General features: G+C 39.3%; 1 protein-coding gene across 12 annotated transcripts in view; it reads right to left on the reverse strand.

Moving 5' to 3' along the window:
• The window catches only part of MED12L (mediator complex subunit 12L), a 330,165-nt gene that overhangs the window by 268,371 nt on the left and 45,045 nt on the right, over positions 1 to 16,749 (reverse strand). For all 12 annotated transcript variants that reach the window (XM_039487294.1, XM_039487298.1, XM_039487297.1 and 9 more), the window contains 3 exons: positions 13,081 to 13,185; positions 6,910 to 7,101; positions 4,107 to 4,266 (listed from right to left, as the gene is read on the reverse strand). In XM_039487294.1, the coding sequence (XP_039343228.1) occupies positions 4,107 to 4,266; positions 6,910 to 7,101; positions 13,081 to 13,185 (457 nt within the window). The remainder of the gene's footprint in view (positions 1 to 4,106; positions 4,267 to 6,909; positions 7,102 to 13,080; positions 13,186 to 16,749) is intronic.

The following is a 16,749-nucleotide window of genomic DNA, read 5'->3' on the forward strand; positions in this document are numbered from 1 at the left end:
CTTAGTATTTAGACTTCTAGCATTTGTACATATGCACTTATACAATTTTGTCAATATTTAGTTACTTGCCTTCATGCGTTATGTTTAAATGGGACTCTTTTACAATTGACGGTTCTTCACTAGCTTCTATCTGTAGTTTACCCATTTATTTCCTACCCTCTTTACTAGCATACACAGTTTCCCCTTTAATAAATTATCCCTAAATGATGTTTCCACCCAAACCTTGTTTAGAGCAGCCCTGAAGCTTCTCTAATCTACACTGAAAATCCAACTGATTCAGAACTAGCCTCAGGATTGGGGTTGGGGTGGTTGCACACTGCTCCTTTGTACCTACCCCCATCTAGCTGTGCTCAGAATATGGCAAGCTGATAATCAGCCCTATTTCCAAAGACAGACATAAAATTAAGGTTCTCAGAGGAAAATGTGGGCTTGCAGAATACTCTCATTATAATTATTTTAAACTCAAATATTTATGATCCCTCACTAGACTATCCTCCAAAGACCCAATTTCTATCTAATAAGATATAAATGCAACCTGAAAACTCATCTTGCCAGTAAATCCACATTTACTTGTGCCTCACTGGCTGGTACAGTGGGTTAATGTACAAGCCTTTCATCTCTTGAGACACAAGACCAGCTCTTGTAGAGTCAGAAATTACTTCTCTTGATGATTTGTGATGTGTACTGAGGGCAAGGATACATTTTTGTCCTGAACGTTTCTCAGAGCACACTTCTAGAAGACACCAAAACAACATATTTGTGTGGTACAAAAGTTTGATCTGCATAAGTTTACCATGGATGTATTAGTAAGAGACTGCCAAAGCCAAGAGTGAGTTATACAGATTATCTCAAAAAATCACTCTGAAAATCTTTATAGCATATCAAAATGCCATGTATTTGGTATATGCCACATGTTTTACAGAAAAAAAATATAAATATTTCAGTTATAGGAAACAATTCTAGTTTATATGTTTCATATCGCTTTGCCTGACTTCTTTAGTAGCATGAGTAAAAGTAGGCAGACTAGAGTTTGTTCCTGTTCTAACTCAAATTAGCCAATTGCCAATTAACTAATATGTTTTAAAATACTAATCTAGACACTCCTCGCATTTGTCCGATGACAAAAAAAATTGTAATTTACTTTAGGCCAAAACCTAGGGCAAAACCACAAACATTAATATCTTAGATCAAATGTTTTTGAGTGTCTAAATTATCAGCCTGTGACCCTGTGATCATGTACTTAAAGACTGTATCATAATGCATATGCACTAAAAAGCTAAATTAATGTTGCATGGTTAACCTCAGATCTGGCATTTCCTAACTTCTGAGTGCTGGATTTTGCAATCTTAATGTTCTTTTAATGTATTTTTATAATGCAATGTCCATTTCATAATCAAGTTGATTAACAAGAGTCAATTGATTATAAACTAATGAATTTGCCATGAGCAGCAATATTTCCAAAAAATAATACTGTATACGCAGACACCCTCAGTTTGCCTCCTTCCTGGTTTGACTCTGAATCTGAAGCCTCAGGTTATGCAGGCTGGAAAATAAAATAGCACATCTAGTATTAACAATGCTAGCACCATGCAGCACTACCACAGGTTTCCTTGGTTCCATCTACTACGGTTTTAAAATTTCCAAAATACAAAGACATTCAGAGTTTTTGAAAAGTTGGGTCAGATACTTATTTCTGTACATCCCCATATGAGGGCTAAGTTGTGTAAGATTTTTGCTAAAGGATGAAAAACATGCTTGTCTAGCTTAAAATGTGTTAGTCAAAGCATAGTTTAGGGGCTGAAAACCCACAAATAGTAACTGAAACAATGTTTGCATGAAATACCAGCAAGATACGACAGCCAGACACCCTACAGGTGCTCATAGCAGGGACACGGAAGTGTTGCAGTGTGATGGTGAAAAACAAAGGGCTTTTGCTTTAACTTTGTGGTTTACATTACAAATAAAGGGCGGGGGAAGGGAATCATTAATTCCAGGTACAAATATTATTTTATCCCTAAATCTGCACACTCTCCAACTTCCAAACTGGCTAAATATTTTTTATTTAGTTTTAGTCCCTTTGATGCTGTATTCTAAGGCACAGTTCTAGCTGCCAATTTAAAGTGACATTTGACTTAAAACAGAAAGACAGGGTTTACCAGGTGCACTCAGCAGCAGAGATGTACTTCAGCTATGTTTAACAACTGTTTAAAAGTACTTTCAGTATTAAACTTTAAATATTAAATTAAAAAATGCTTTCCTTAAACCCTGGAGGTTAACAACTTGACTTGGTATCTATCAAATCCTCTGTTTATCTGCTAAAAAACACCACACACCTCTGTTCATATATTATCTCATCCAGATACCCATTTTGAATATTTCACCCACTTACAGTAGACTCTCAGAGTTATGAACACCTTGGGAATGGAGGTTGTCTGTCACTCTGAACAAAATGTTATGGTTGTTCTTTCAAAAGTTTACACCTGAACACATTGACTTATTACAGCTTTGAAACTTTACTATGCAGAAGAAAAATGCTGCTTTAAACTGTCTTAATTTAAATGAAAGAAACACTGAAACTGTTCCCTTATCTTGTCAAATCTTTTTTTGAAAACTTTCCCTTTATTTTATTTTTTTTTAGTAGTTTACAATACTGTACCGTATCTGCTCCCCCCCTCCCTTCTTTTTCGTCTCTGCTGCTGCCTGATTGTGTACTTCCAGTACCAAATGAGCTGTTTGGTTGACCAGTTAGTTCATAATTCTGGTGTTTGTATCTCTGAGCTTCTACTGTATTTTGTCCTGTCTCATACCTAGCCTGGGGTTGGGACTGTCTTTGTCATTTGGCAGGCACAGTGCCTAGCACAATACAGCCCTGATTCTTGACTGGGGTTTCTAGATGTTACCATAATACAAAGAATAAATTAGTACAAACCCGCAAACAAGGAAGAGTGGCAGGAAGAAGCTAGAGAGGGAGGATTTAGGTAAGGGACATAGTGCTAGAGTACAGAAGAGAGAGATCCGCAGTGGGAATAGTGGGCTGGGCCCAGAGGAAATAGAACATGGGTAGCGGGGGAACGAGATGGACCATGCTAATGACTTATGCCATTTTTCTGATCTGATATATGGCTATTTCCCCCAGGAGCAGGTTTGTTCCAATTATGATGTATGTTCTGGTAGTGCCTAGGAACCACAATCAGCAGCACCATTCTGGCAGGCACTGTACACACAAGGAAGTGAGAAGACAGTCCCTGCCCCAGAGAGCTCACACTAAGCTATTCTGACAACACTGAGAAAGACATGCAGGTCAGCTCTGGATCAGGCAGCCAACCCTGAGTGGACACACACAAAATCTGACATGAAATGTAAACTCTCCAGCCTTGAACAGCCTGCAAATAGGTTTTCAAGTTGGAGTTCAGCAGGAAGACATAAATTCCCCATTTCTCTTGAAAGAGCATGCCATTGTCACTGTTCTTGAAAGCCCTTTAGATTTTCATGTTCACATACATGGTACATTCAGTACTTGGCCCAGTACGTCTGGTTGGTGCCAGAAGGTAGCATTCAACCCCCACTGGTGAAATGAAAAGTGCTCCCACAATCGTTTAAATATAATTATGCCTAAAATATAAACTTTCAAATTTCATTTCAGGTTTTTCAAAGTAACAATTCAATTCACTCCAGGATGACATTCATCCTACCATACAAGGACCTCTGGCCATTTAAGCCTTTAACTTCATAATAAGAGGAACTTGAATGGCCATAGACCCCTAGGTGAGCTTTCTACACTGGAATGAATGTCAGCAGCTGATGATTAAGATACAGTATATTCTTTTCAATAAAGTGATTAGAGATTTGGGATTTGATTTGACAGGTGGAGAGGTAATTGTATGGGGCAATATTTTATATCTTATAGCGCTTTGTATTATTTGACGATTTGGGGAGGAGCGCGAGCCAGGGGAATAGAAATCCTAATGGAAAAAAAAAATAAGACTTCTACTAATAAATGATTCTTTGCTACATACTTTCCTAGCAACACCAGAACACTGAACAAAAGGAACAGTTCCAGTCAATTATTACAGTGCAGTTAGACATTAGAATTCTTGTTCATTTACCAATATTTGGATCAGTAGCCTGACGTTTTTTAATTTTAGCTTCAGAAACAGCAGCATAGTAGGCACATGTCATCTTGATCAGCCATGCCGCTCGCAGTAGTGGCACAGAAAATTTTGCTAAATAAGCAAAGACATCCTCCTTTTTACTGAGAATAGGAACCTGGAATGAAACAGAAAATAAATACTATAGCAAATCCAATATAACAAACTGTAAGAAAACCAGCTTGGGTTTCTATAGACCTTGACTATTTAATTCTAAAATACACTTCAGAAGGAATTTTATGTTAATCCATAAACTCAGGAGATCATCTAACTTTTTGCATGTATGTGGAATAATTTTGTAATGCATTTTGAAGCAATATCTAAGGAGGAAAACAACTCATACTGTGGAGTAAAGCATGAAAGCTCAGCTTGCAGACCCTGGTATAATAATGGCTGCTTTTATGATCTTTGACATTGACTGGTAGAATTTTTTTCACACAGTATCTTACAGGTGTTCAGCAACAGTGGTTGGTCCACTCTGTGTTACTAGACACATGACAGTGTTAGCATCCCTTTGTGGTGTTATTGGCAGGTCAATTATCCCAGCTATTCAGACATTTAAGTGTCCTGGCCACTTACTAAGAAGCAAGAATATAGTCTAAAGGATCCTTTCAGTATCACCACTTCTGAGATTAACATTTTTGGAAGTTAAGAAACGAACCTAATTGGTTGACAATGAGTATAGCTCTTATTATAAAACACTCACTCATTTTAGTTGTGGGCCTTGTAAACAAAGAAACCAGGACCAAACTTGGTGTAACTCTGTAACGGGTCCAACTCACCCCTGCGGCGCCTCCTACTGGTTGCTCTGGGGAATTAGCTCTGTCCAGCCCTGGAGCGCCCTCTGCAGGCCGGTGATCCACCTGTTTGCTACTGGCCCCGTGTCCCTCCCAGGACCCCGGTGCCCCTTTAACTCTTAACTGGGTTTCCCCGTCCCAGGGGAACCCCCACCCTACTATCCCCACTTCGCCTCAGTAGTGGCTACTGCCCAGTCTCTATCTAGCCCCTGTTCGCTGGGGCAGACTGCAGTAGCCAGCACTCATCATCGGCAAAGGGGGTTTGGATCTGCTGCCTTGGCCTACCTCTAGGTTGCCCCCTGCAACCCCCAGTACCTTTTGCCCTATACTAGGCCGCAGCCTGGGGTTTTCTAGGCTGGAGCTTCCCCAGCTCCTCAGCCTTTCCCCAGCCCTGCTTCATCCTAGGTACCTTGTCTCAATTCCCTGCAGCCAGGCCCTTCTCTCTCTGAAGACAGAGAGAGACTGAGTGGGCTCCTGGCTCACAGCCTTTTATAGGGGCCAGCTGTGGCCTGACTGGGGTGTGGCCCAGCTGCGGCTACTTCCCCAATCAGCCCAGCTTTGAGAGCAGCAGCTCTCAAGCCCTGCCAAGCCGCTTTTAAACCCCTTAAAACCAGGAGCAGGGGTCCACCCTGCTACAAACTCACAGCTTTATTTATATCTGTTCAAGTATCTCTGTGCATAATCTTATTGTGGAATAAGAGTACCATATTTCAATGCAACTTAAATTCATAGTATCAGAGGGGTAGCCGTGTTAGTCTGGATCTGTAAAAAGCAACAGTCCTATGGCACCATATAGACTGACAGACGTATTGGAGCATAAGCTTTCGTGGATGAATACTCGCTTCATCTGACGAAGTGGGTATTCACCCATGAAAGCTTATGCTCCAATACGCCTGAGTCTATAAGGTGCCACAGGACTCTTTGTCGCTTAAATTCATAGGGCACTTTTATTCCAGAATAAGATTGTCACAGACAGATTTACACCAAAGTAACTAATGACACCAGTTTAGTTATTTTGGTTCCAGTTTCCATCTCAAGCACAGTCTAAGATTTCCATTGCCAGACTGACATTTGTCTTGATTGTCTCAATATTCCTAACTGATCAGTTTGATAGAATTTTTTCCTAGTTTCACACTAATTTTTTTTTTTAGACACGTCATGCTGTTTGAAAGAAACCTGAAAAGAAGCAAGATGTCTTCCCCCATCCTTGAGCTGTTGGAAGTATGCTGCTATCAAACCTGAGCAAGATCTTAGGCATAAGAATGGTGAAAGGAAAAGAATTTACAAGAGATAGTAAGGACATTCAAGAAGATTGGAGTAAAAAGCAAGGTGTTTCTCTCAATATTGCATCAACCTCCAACACTTTCCTACTTTGTTCTGAGAAATTTTGGTAGAGCAGAATTCTTGCATTGAGACAGAAAACATCTAAATAAAGTGTATACACAGAGAACCTGGTTACCCAAGGTTAACTATAGCCAAAGAGAAATAAGGCAGTTTGCACAAAGAACTTCACAGTTTAGATGGTGTTTGGGAATCTAGCCTCTTTTCTTTTAAATAAGAAGGTATAAAGACAAGAATAAACATTTCAAAGCATCCTACTACTCCCGCTGAAGTCAGTGGCAAAATCATATTGATTTCAGTGGGGACCCCAATTATAAAGTATGCCAATTTTCCCATTACTGTACATCTCAGGACAGAGAAAAAAGCATTTCCCTCAGTTGATGTATATAGAGGAGTCCATGTGTGATGTATATAGAGGAGTCCATATCTATCTACACCCTTACTGCACAATGATTTATAAAAAGCCCTGCTTTGTGATCAGAATGAGATCAGGTCACTTTTTAATAATAAATGCAGAAATATGCATTGGTTAATATAAATATAAATAAAGTATTATATAAATACTCCACTCTGTAAAATCCAAGGAACATTAAAAAAAAAAGGGAGTGAAAATCTGTTTATACCTTTTTTGCTAAAATAGTCAGTGGTTTATTTCCTGCTAAATCTGTGAACCAGTTGTGAATTGCACTCTGAGAGCGAGCAGTAACCAGCCAATAATTATCTTTGGCATTTACTTGTGGTTTCTTCTTTCCTGTGTCCTGGAAAGTATTAAGTTTTAGCTTTTCTGCTAATATGCTGCTAAAATAAGCGCCAATCTGGTGGAAAAACAAAACAAACATAATAAGTAAGCATCTATTGTACATTAACACACACAGGATTTCCATTTGAATAGAGGTAGTCATCACTCTAGTCTAAGCTATCAGTTTAATGAGCTTACACTTTAATTCCCTGGAGCTCGGAGTTGGAGTTTCCTGATGCTAAGCACCAGAGCACCACTACTAGTCATAGGAGATAAGAGCCAATAGAGCCAAGCAGTAAAAAAGAAAGGCTCTTGAAGATGCCTGATAAAGTTAAAAAAAAATGCAGTGAACATCATACTTCCAGTGATTACACTATAACCCATACTTCCATGTCTCTCCAACAGAACATTATCCCCAATTTAGGCCCATTCCAAGAAAGAACTGAAAATTCTCCTAAACATTAAGTACATGAATCGTCCCATTTTAATGGGACTCCTCGTGTGCTTAAAGTTAAAAGTGTGCTTAAATCCTTTGCTGGATTGAGACCATAATACAAGTCTAAAATAACTACTTTAACAGTAATACATTTCTCACTGTTCCTCGATCTTTCATCATTATAACACGTTATGAGTAACGGCATGTGCATGCCCCTTCCCCTACCCCACACACACCCTTTGCTTAAAAGCAAACTGTGGACTTGGTAAATTACTGCTCAGCAAGCAAGGGTATCAATCTACAGCACCCCAGCTTGCCACGCAGTAACGTCCCAAGTGGACACTGTTACAACACAGTGAATGACTTAGCGTAGGTATTTTCAAGTAGTAGTCCGCTAAGCCTCACTCCATGACTTTCAGTGTGCTGTAGCAGTGTCCATGTGGGACATTACTATGCAGCGACCTAGAGTACTGTAGATTCACACCCTGGTTTGCCACTCAGTATCTTGCCATGTAGACAAACCCTCAGTTATGACCAGAACAGTATTCAATTCCCTTCCACCATCAGCGATGATATTCAAACCTGAAAAGGCACGGATAAGCATATAAAGGTTCAAATGTGTATGCAAATGTTTAAGCATAGATTCATGAGATTTCCCATACTTCTTGATTTCTTCTAAGTAGGGCTGTCAAGTGACTAAAAATTAATCTTGATTAATCGTGCTGTTAATCATAGAATACCATTTATTTAAATATTTTTGGATGTTTTCTACATTTTCTAATATATTGATTTCAATTACAACACAGAACACAAAGTGTACAGTGATCACTTTATATTTCTTTTTGATTACAGATATATTTTCACTGTAAAAAAAAAATTTTCTTCAATTTCCATACTGCAAGTACTGTAGTGCAATCTCTTTATCGTGAAAGTTCAACTTACAAATGTAGAGTTGTCAGACAGTCACTCAGACAAACAAGTTGGTTTACAATTTGCAAGCGATAATGCTGCCCACTTCTTGTTTACAACGTCACAAGAAACTGCGAACAGGCATTCACATGGCACTGTTGCAGCTGGTGTAGCAAGATATTTATGTGCCAGATGCACTAAAGAGTCATATGTCCCTTCATGCTTCAACCACCATTCCAGAGGACATGCATCCATGCTGAGGATGGGTTCTGCTCGATAACAATCCAATTCATGTTCACTTTTGTCATCTGAGTCAGATGCCACCAGCAGAAGGTTGATATCTTTTTTTAGTGGTTTGAGTTCTGTAGTTTCCACATCGGAGTGTTGCTCTTTTAAGACTTCTTAAAGCATGCTCCACACCTTGTCCCTCTCAGATTTGGGACAGCACTTCAGATGCTTAATCCTTGGGTCAAGTGCTGTAGCTATTTTTAGAAATCTCACATTGGTACCTTCTTTACATTTTGTTAAATCTGCCGTGAAAGTGTTCTTAAAATGATCATGTGCTGGGTCATCATCCGAGACTGCTATAACATGAAATGTATGGCAGAATGCCAGTAAAACAGAACAGGAGACATAGAATTCTCCCCCAAGGAGTTCAGTCACAAATGTAATTAACACATTTTTTTAAATGAGCATCAGCAGCATGGAAGTATGTCCTCTGGAATGGTGGTCGGAGCATGAAGGGGCATACGAATGTTTAGCATATCTGGTACGTAAATACCTCACAATACTGGCTACAAAAGTGCCATGCAAATGCCTGTTCTCATTTTCCGGTGACGTAAATAAGAAGCAGTCAGCAGTACCTCCACTAAATGTAAACAAACTTGTTTGTCTTAGCAATTGGCTGAACAAAAAGTAGGCCTGAGTGGACTTGTAGGCTCTAAAACAGAGGTTCTCAAACTGGGGATCTCAAACCCTCGGGAAGTCACAAAGTTATTACATGGGGGATCACGAGCTGTCAGCCCCAGACCCCACTTTGCCTCCAGCATTTATAATGGTGTTAAATATATTTCAAGTGTTTTTAATTTATAAGGGGAGTCACACTCAGAGGCTTGCTATGTGAAAGGGGTCACCAGTACAAAAGTTTGAGAACCACTGTTCTAAAGTTTTACATTGTTTTGTTTTTGAGTGCAGTTATGTAACAAAAAAACTATGTTTGTACGTTATGCTTTCACGATCAAGAGATTGCACTACAGTACTTGTATGAGGTGAATTGCAAAATACTATTTCTTTTGTTTATCATTTTTACAGTGCAAATATTTGTAATAAAAAATAATATAAAGTGAGCACTGTACACTTTGTAGTCTGTGTTGTAATAGAAATCAATATATTTGAAAATGTAGAAAAACATCCAAAAGTATTTAATATCAATTGGTATTCTATTGTTTAGTGGTGAGATTAATCGTGAATAATTTTTAAATTGTGATTAATCTGAGTTAATCATGTGAGTTAACTGCAATTAATCGACAGCCCTATTTCTAAGCCAAAAATGCTCGAGGGAATTGCCTTTTACAGTATTTCAGCAATTTCAGGTTCAACCAACAGTGAGGGTTGCCAATCCTCCAGGATTGTCCTGCAGTCTCCAGGAATTAAAGATTAATCTTTAATTAAAGAGGTCATGTGATGAAACCTCAAGGAATATGTGCAACCAAAATTGACTGTCCTACCAACAGCAGGAAAAACAAAGATGGGATAAAGAAAAAAAAGTTATCCAAATTTATTTACATCTCAAAACAAGTATTTCATCTCAACATAAGCTATTACAGGTGGATATTTTAAAACCATTTTGAGGGGGGGCTTTTTAATCTTCATGGAGAATGTTTCCAGTTGGTTATGTTTTAATTTCAGCAGAAAGGCTTTAAAATAGACATTGAACATATTTTAAGTTGTGTAGAATAAAACAGTTTTAACAGCTATGAGCATTTCCTCAGAACTGTTTTTTTTTTAAAGTTTGTATTTTTGAATAGTTAAGATCTCATCATTTAAAAGTTAAATGACAAAGCAAGTGTCTGCAGATAGCAGTTCTAGAGGATACGAAAGCCACAAGAATGTCGCACAAATGCTCTAGTATTTTGTCAATAGAAACAATTTGTATATGCATCTTTCAATATTTTAAAATAATTGGCAAATATCATATTTTGATATTTATGCTTCCCCAAATAACAGCTACATGTCCTCTGTGTACAAAATAGTTGATTACTTATCACAATAAAATCACTTTTCCAACCAGCTCTGAAGATAAGTGTTTTCTATTAAAAATTACAAATGCAATAAAGTTTTTTTTCCATTTTGCTTGAAACTTCAGTTTTTTGGTCAGTAAATAAATAATTCCTTCCCCCTACCTCCTTTCCCAGTGGTGGAGTGGGGGAGGAGAACAGAGGAGGAAAACAAAGAAATTCTCTTTCCTTTGAAAAACCTTGTTTTCAAAAAATAATTTGAGTTATCAGCTGTAATGATCATGTTAGAAGAGTTTTACCAATATTTTACTGAGCTTTGCAGTACTTTGATACTTGCTTAGCTTTCTTCATAAAAAAATTTGTGTGAAGTTTCAGTAAATACAATTCAAAACTACATTTTTAAAAAAATGCTCATTTGAATAAAATTGAACAAGCAACAATGGCTGATGGGGAAGGTATTTCCTGGCAGTAAGTAAACAGCTGGAATAGTTAATGGCCCACCACAAGGCAGGTGTCTTTATACCAGCAATGATTACCTACAAGGAAAGAAAGTCATTATTGCCTTTATAAACCATGAAAACATAGACTAGAAACAAAAAGTAATTACCTTGTTCGGGCTGAAATGTTACAATCTGGTATTATGTCAAGTATACAGTACTCAGTTTTTAAGTATCCTTTTTTTCCCCCCACATAGAGGGCTGTAAGGGATCACGAGAAGTTATCTAGTCCAGCTCTCTGTGCTAAGTCAAGAACAAGTTTACATAGACCATCCCTGTACAGGTGTTTGTCTAACCTGTTCTTAAAAACCTCCAATGATGGGAACTTGACAGCCTCTCTTGGAAGCCTATTCAAATGCTTTTCTTTATATCTAACCTAAATCTCCCTTGCTGCTAATTAAACTGATTACTTCTAGTCCTAACTTCAGTGTACAGGGAGAAAAATTGATCAGAGTCCTCTTTATAGCAGCCCTTAACATATCTGAAGATTGTTATCCCGTTCTCCCCACCCCCACACCTAGTCTTTTCTTAAGACTAAAGGAGTCCAATTTTTTCTAACTTTTCCTCATACACCAGGTTTTCTAAGCCTTTTATCATTTTCAGTATTTTTCTTCTGGACTCTCTCCAGTTTGTCCATATCTTTCCTAAAGTGTGGCACCCAGAACTGGACATGGGTGCAGCCTCAGCTGCAGTACAGTGCCAAACAGAGCAAGACAATTGCATCCCATGTTTTACATACAATACTCCTGTTCATACAGGTCAGAATGATATTAGGTTTTTTTCAAAACTGCATCATTCTGTTGACACATATTCCATTTGTGAGCCACTATTATCCTCAGATCCTTTTCAGCAGTACGGCCCGACACCTAGCCAGTTATTCCCCATTTTGTAATTCTACATTGATTTTTCCTTCCTAAGTGTAGTACTTTGCACTTGTCTTTAAGGAACTTCATCTCATTGATTTCAGACCAATTCTCCAATTTGTCAAGGTCATTTTGAATTCTAATCCTGTCCACCAAACTGCTAGCAACTTCTCCCAACTTGGGGTCATCTGCAAATATAAACAGAGGTGTCTGCAGGAATTTGAATTGGACCACTTTTGGAGGATCACATTCTGTGCCCCCGCCGCAGCAGGGAGTAGTTTACTCTCCGTGCCGCGGCCCTGGGGCCAGGAGTTGTTCTGTGGCCCTGCCGATTATTGGGGGTGGGGGCATGGCTCTACTTGCCCCCTCCTGCGCATGCCCATTATCCAAGTCATCAATGAAAATATTGAATAATATCGGGTCTAAAACAGACCCCTGTGCAACTCCACTAGATACATCCCCCCAGTTTGAAAGGGATCCATTAATAATTACTCTGAGTATTGTCTTTCAACCAGTTGTATACCCACCTTATAGTAAATTCATCTAGGCCACATTTCCCTAATTTCCTTATGAGACTATGTCAAAAGCCTTACTAAAATCAAGATCATCACATCTAAAGCTTCCCTCCTATCCTCTAGGCCAGTAACCCTGTCAAAGAGTTAGATTGGTTTGACCTTATTTGTTCTTGACAAATCCATGCTGGTTATTACTTACAACCCTATTATTAACATCTGACAGCAGTACAGTAACCAGCTGAAGAACTGGAATTTATTCTCAACATTCTTACATTAGGTTTATAATTAACTTCAATACTCAGATTCTTAGACCAGAAGGGACCATTGTGATCTTCTATTCTGATGTCTGTATAGCTCAGTTCACAGAACTTCCTGAAAATAATTCCTAGAGCATATCTTCTAGACAAACATTCAATCTTGATCTACAAATACTAAGACTTAAGGGTAGAACAATCTGCAACAAAAAACACCACTGTTCACTTACAAATTGTAGACAGCTTTCCCTCCCCACATCCTCCAAAAAAAAAGTAACTTAAATGGTAAAATACACATGCATTTGTGAATCTGTACTCCAGCAAACTAACAAACCTTGCCTTACCTTTGAGGCATTAATGACAATATTTCTAGCAGATCCATGCTCATCTCCAGAGAAGGCTGGTTGATTATTGAAACCCTGCTTTACATTCACTGCAGTAAGTTCATCCTGCAAAGAGCATATTTTTGTTAATTAAATTTAGTTTTTTTTAAATTTGATCATTTGCATCAACATATTTTTATAAAAGTCTTGGTGTGTCACACTGCATATTTTGCACATGGACTGTGTATTCTCTGCAAATCTTCCCTTTTCATACAATTTTAGAGAAAGAATGACAGTATGCAACTCATTCCAGATTTCGAGGCTTCAGCTCAAACCTGTCTGTATTTTTGTTAGAGGGTTCCTATAAAAAGGAGGAAAGAAGGAAGAACAGAAACTGCCTGGAGATCAAATCATCCAAGTATCTGCATGTCAGGCCCACGCACAATAGAACCAATATGGTTCTACTATTTGGGAGTGGGGAGGACGGGAAGCACAGAAGGAGCAGAGTTTGATTCCACAGCCCTCTGTATGCCATAGGGCTGAGCTCTGGGTTAGCCAAGAATGTGGCAGGACTTGACTACACACATCAATCCAGGTCCAGGAACTGGATAGATCCACTAGCCCCCATTATGGGGTACATGCAAAGCTAGGTGGACCCCTGCCTCTGTTTCCTCCATCTATGCCTCTGCTTGCCTTTACTGCTAAGGTAGTTTGACCCTCTGACCAAATGAAAAGCATTCCCTTTTGGGGTAAACAAAGGCCCAAAGGAAAACCTGTCTGGACAAGTCTGGAATTTCCCCCTCTGCTTCAGTGGTATCATAACAGCCCCTTTACCCCTTGACTGCCATGATGCCAGTACACTACCGCTGTCAGGCAGCACCACAGGGAAGCCTGTGCCATCCTCTAATCAGAGGCTCCAGCCCCTAACATCTTACAGCAGCAAAAAAGCTGCCTTCTCCATGCATAGTTCTCTGTGACCCACTTCCTACACTGGCCCATCTCCTTCCACAGGCTTTAGCATGGCCCCTTACTGGGAATCCTGCTTGCTGACCCCAGTCACTGGAGAATCTCATCAGCATGCTGCTCTTAGCAAGTCTCTCTCCACACTGGCAAATAAGAGCTGGTCACCTGCCTTTTATATTCTGCTTCCCCATTCCCAGTAGGCCTTGCTCTCAACAGTCACACACTCCCTCCAAAAACCGTAACTCACAGATTACCTACTGAGACCCGGAGATAGGAGGTGCCAGGCTCCAGCCCGTCTGTTACACACAGGTTGTATTCAGCATTACAGCCAATGAACTGTACTGATCTGCAACCTTTTGTTGTTGTTGTTGTTATTGGTTTGGTTTTCTTTTGGTGGGGAGTGAAATGCAAAAGGATTCTATGGCCTGCCTGTGTTCCTATCAGCTCCAACACTGTTTCCCCATGCAAAGCACTTTATGTGAGGCACTAGAATTTCTCTATATACAAAAACATGATACATTTGGGGAAAAATATATAGGTAAACATCTTAGGAGAATGACCAAACTTAAATATTTAAGCTGCCATCACTATCACTGATTTCCATTATCAGCACTTACTCAGCAGATGACCCTACTATAGGTCTCACTGCTCTAGGCTTCACTACAAGGGCCATTTTCTAAAATGACATGGTCTTCATAAAGAAGTTCTCCAGTGTACTGTTAAAGCCAAACATGGTCTTACTACACACACAAATTTAATCTTTCCATCTACTTCCCCCTCCCTTCTTCAAAGATGTATTTAGTGTGGCCTGTAAAAGGGAAATCCCATAACAAAGTTGTTGTACGTCCAGTTTAGGCGCTTCAAGACTCACGTCTGAAGAACCATTAGCATTTATCCCACTTCTCCAAAGATGGCTCCATATTTTTAAGGAGGTGGGGCAAGAGTTAGGTTTACTTCTCATTGCTAAATGGAGCTATACATCTGGTCCTTGCCTCCCAGCCTCTTTTCTGTAGTACTGGTAGAGGGACACTGACATCAAAAGTTGTGGACACCGCATACCCAAGTGGAATGACATGGCTAAACTCCTGAGGTAATTCTGGCACTTACTTGAATGCACACCACAATGCTCAATGACCACAAGCTTTCAGAAGGTATTTAAATGTTACACCATCCAAAAAGCACAAGACACATTTCAGAGGACACTAAGAACCACCCAGAACTCTATATTATTTTTGGATTAGAAACCTGAAGACTTTCAGCTGAAGCTGTAGGAAACAGAAGGGATGACATTTCTATATTTTTATGCACTTGTGCTGTGGCAGCTAGGCACATGACACAAGTTAACAAAGAACAAATGAAACTGTTCACAACAGAAAGCACAAGCAGCCCTGTTGCTTTAACAAGCCATTATAAATATCACAGGGATGATCAATAACCAGAGTAGATCTGGACTAAAAATTGTGTCTTGCATGGCCTTCGGAAAAAAAACACCACACAGTTAATCTGAAAACGCTCTTGGATTGCCCAAAGCAGAGCGCTCCCACAGCTGGGGACCCTCTGCTCCAGCCCTTCAGATCACATATCTAGGAGCTGTCAGCATCTCATGTGTTATGATGGTGCATAGAGAGACATGGTGTCAGACAGAATGAAAAACTTTACAGATTAGAATCAACATCTCGAATTGCTCCCAGAAACAAACAGGAAACCAGTGCAGTTCAGAGAACAAAGGTAAAAATGTGTTCCCACTGCATTACAGAGGCAGCTTCATTCAGACTTGAGATCTGTGCAAGGTTTAAGAACACCATCCAATGTAGTCCTGCCCCAAGAGCAGAGAGCAAAAACAGCATCTGATTTATGACAGGTACAAAGAGAAATGGTCTGTATCATATTTTGCTTTGCTGAAACTTTCTATGCAACCATTTCAGCTTGGTGGCTGAAACCACAACTGACAAACAGATCTTCACTACACATACTGAATCAGCCAAAATAAACAGCTACAATGAAGCAATGGTGCCCCTTTTGCAGTTCAACCTACTTCTGGAGTGTTACAATAATACTCCTACTGCAAAAGTAAGTGATTATCGCTACTATAAAGTTTTGACAGTGACTTGATCCTACAGAGATTTATGCCTGTGTTTACATTAAACAAGTGCACAGCCCTATTAATGGGACAATTGAGAACTCAAAAAAGCATGAGTAATCCCATTGAGTTCAGGGGAACTAATCGCATGTACACACCTAAGTCTTCACAGGTTGGGGGGTGTAACTTGCCAATTAAGACCAGCTCTAACAGTCTCCTCCAACTACCTAAACTTCACCAAAACTAAACAAATACTGTGCCAGAAAAAAATTGTTTTTTTTTTTAAATATGGACTATAATCTTTTTTGGCATAACAGTCTTCCAAAAGGAGTTTGACCTAGAAACTCCCTTTTTGGTTTATTCTGTTATCCTCAACAAGGAGCAGACCTTTTGAGTATTTCTGGCAAGTCTGAAGGGTAACATAGGAATAATTCACTACAGTATTTTTGAATTTAAGAGAATTCTGAGCACTCTGCAGGATTTATGAAGCCAGCCAGAAACACTAATCTGAATTTTAAATGAAGACAACAAAATGCTAAAACACTCCTCCCATCTACACTATCCCCAAGACAGCCTTGAAAACTAGACCAACCAAGAGATCAAAGTGATAAAAGGATTCTAAATAGGGCTGCCAAGCTATTAAAAAA

Source organism: Mauremys reevesii, linkage group 9 (assembly GCF_016161935.1).
Source record: "Mauremys reevesii isolate NIE-2019 linkage group 9, ASM1616193v1, whole genome shotgun sequence".
In the NCBI taxonomy this organism is placed as follows: Eukaryota; Metazoa; Chordata; order Testudines; family Geoemydidae; genus Mauremys; species Mauremys reevesii.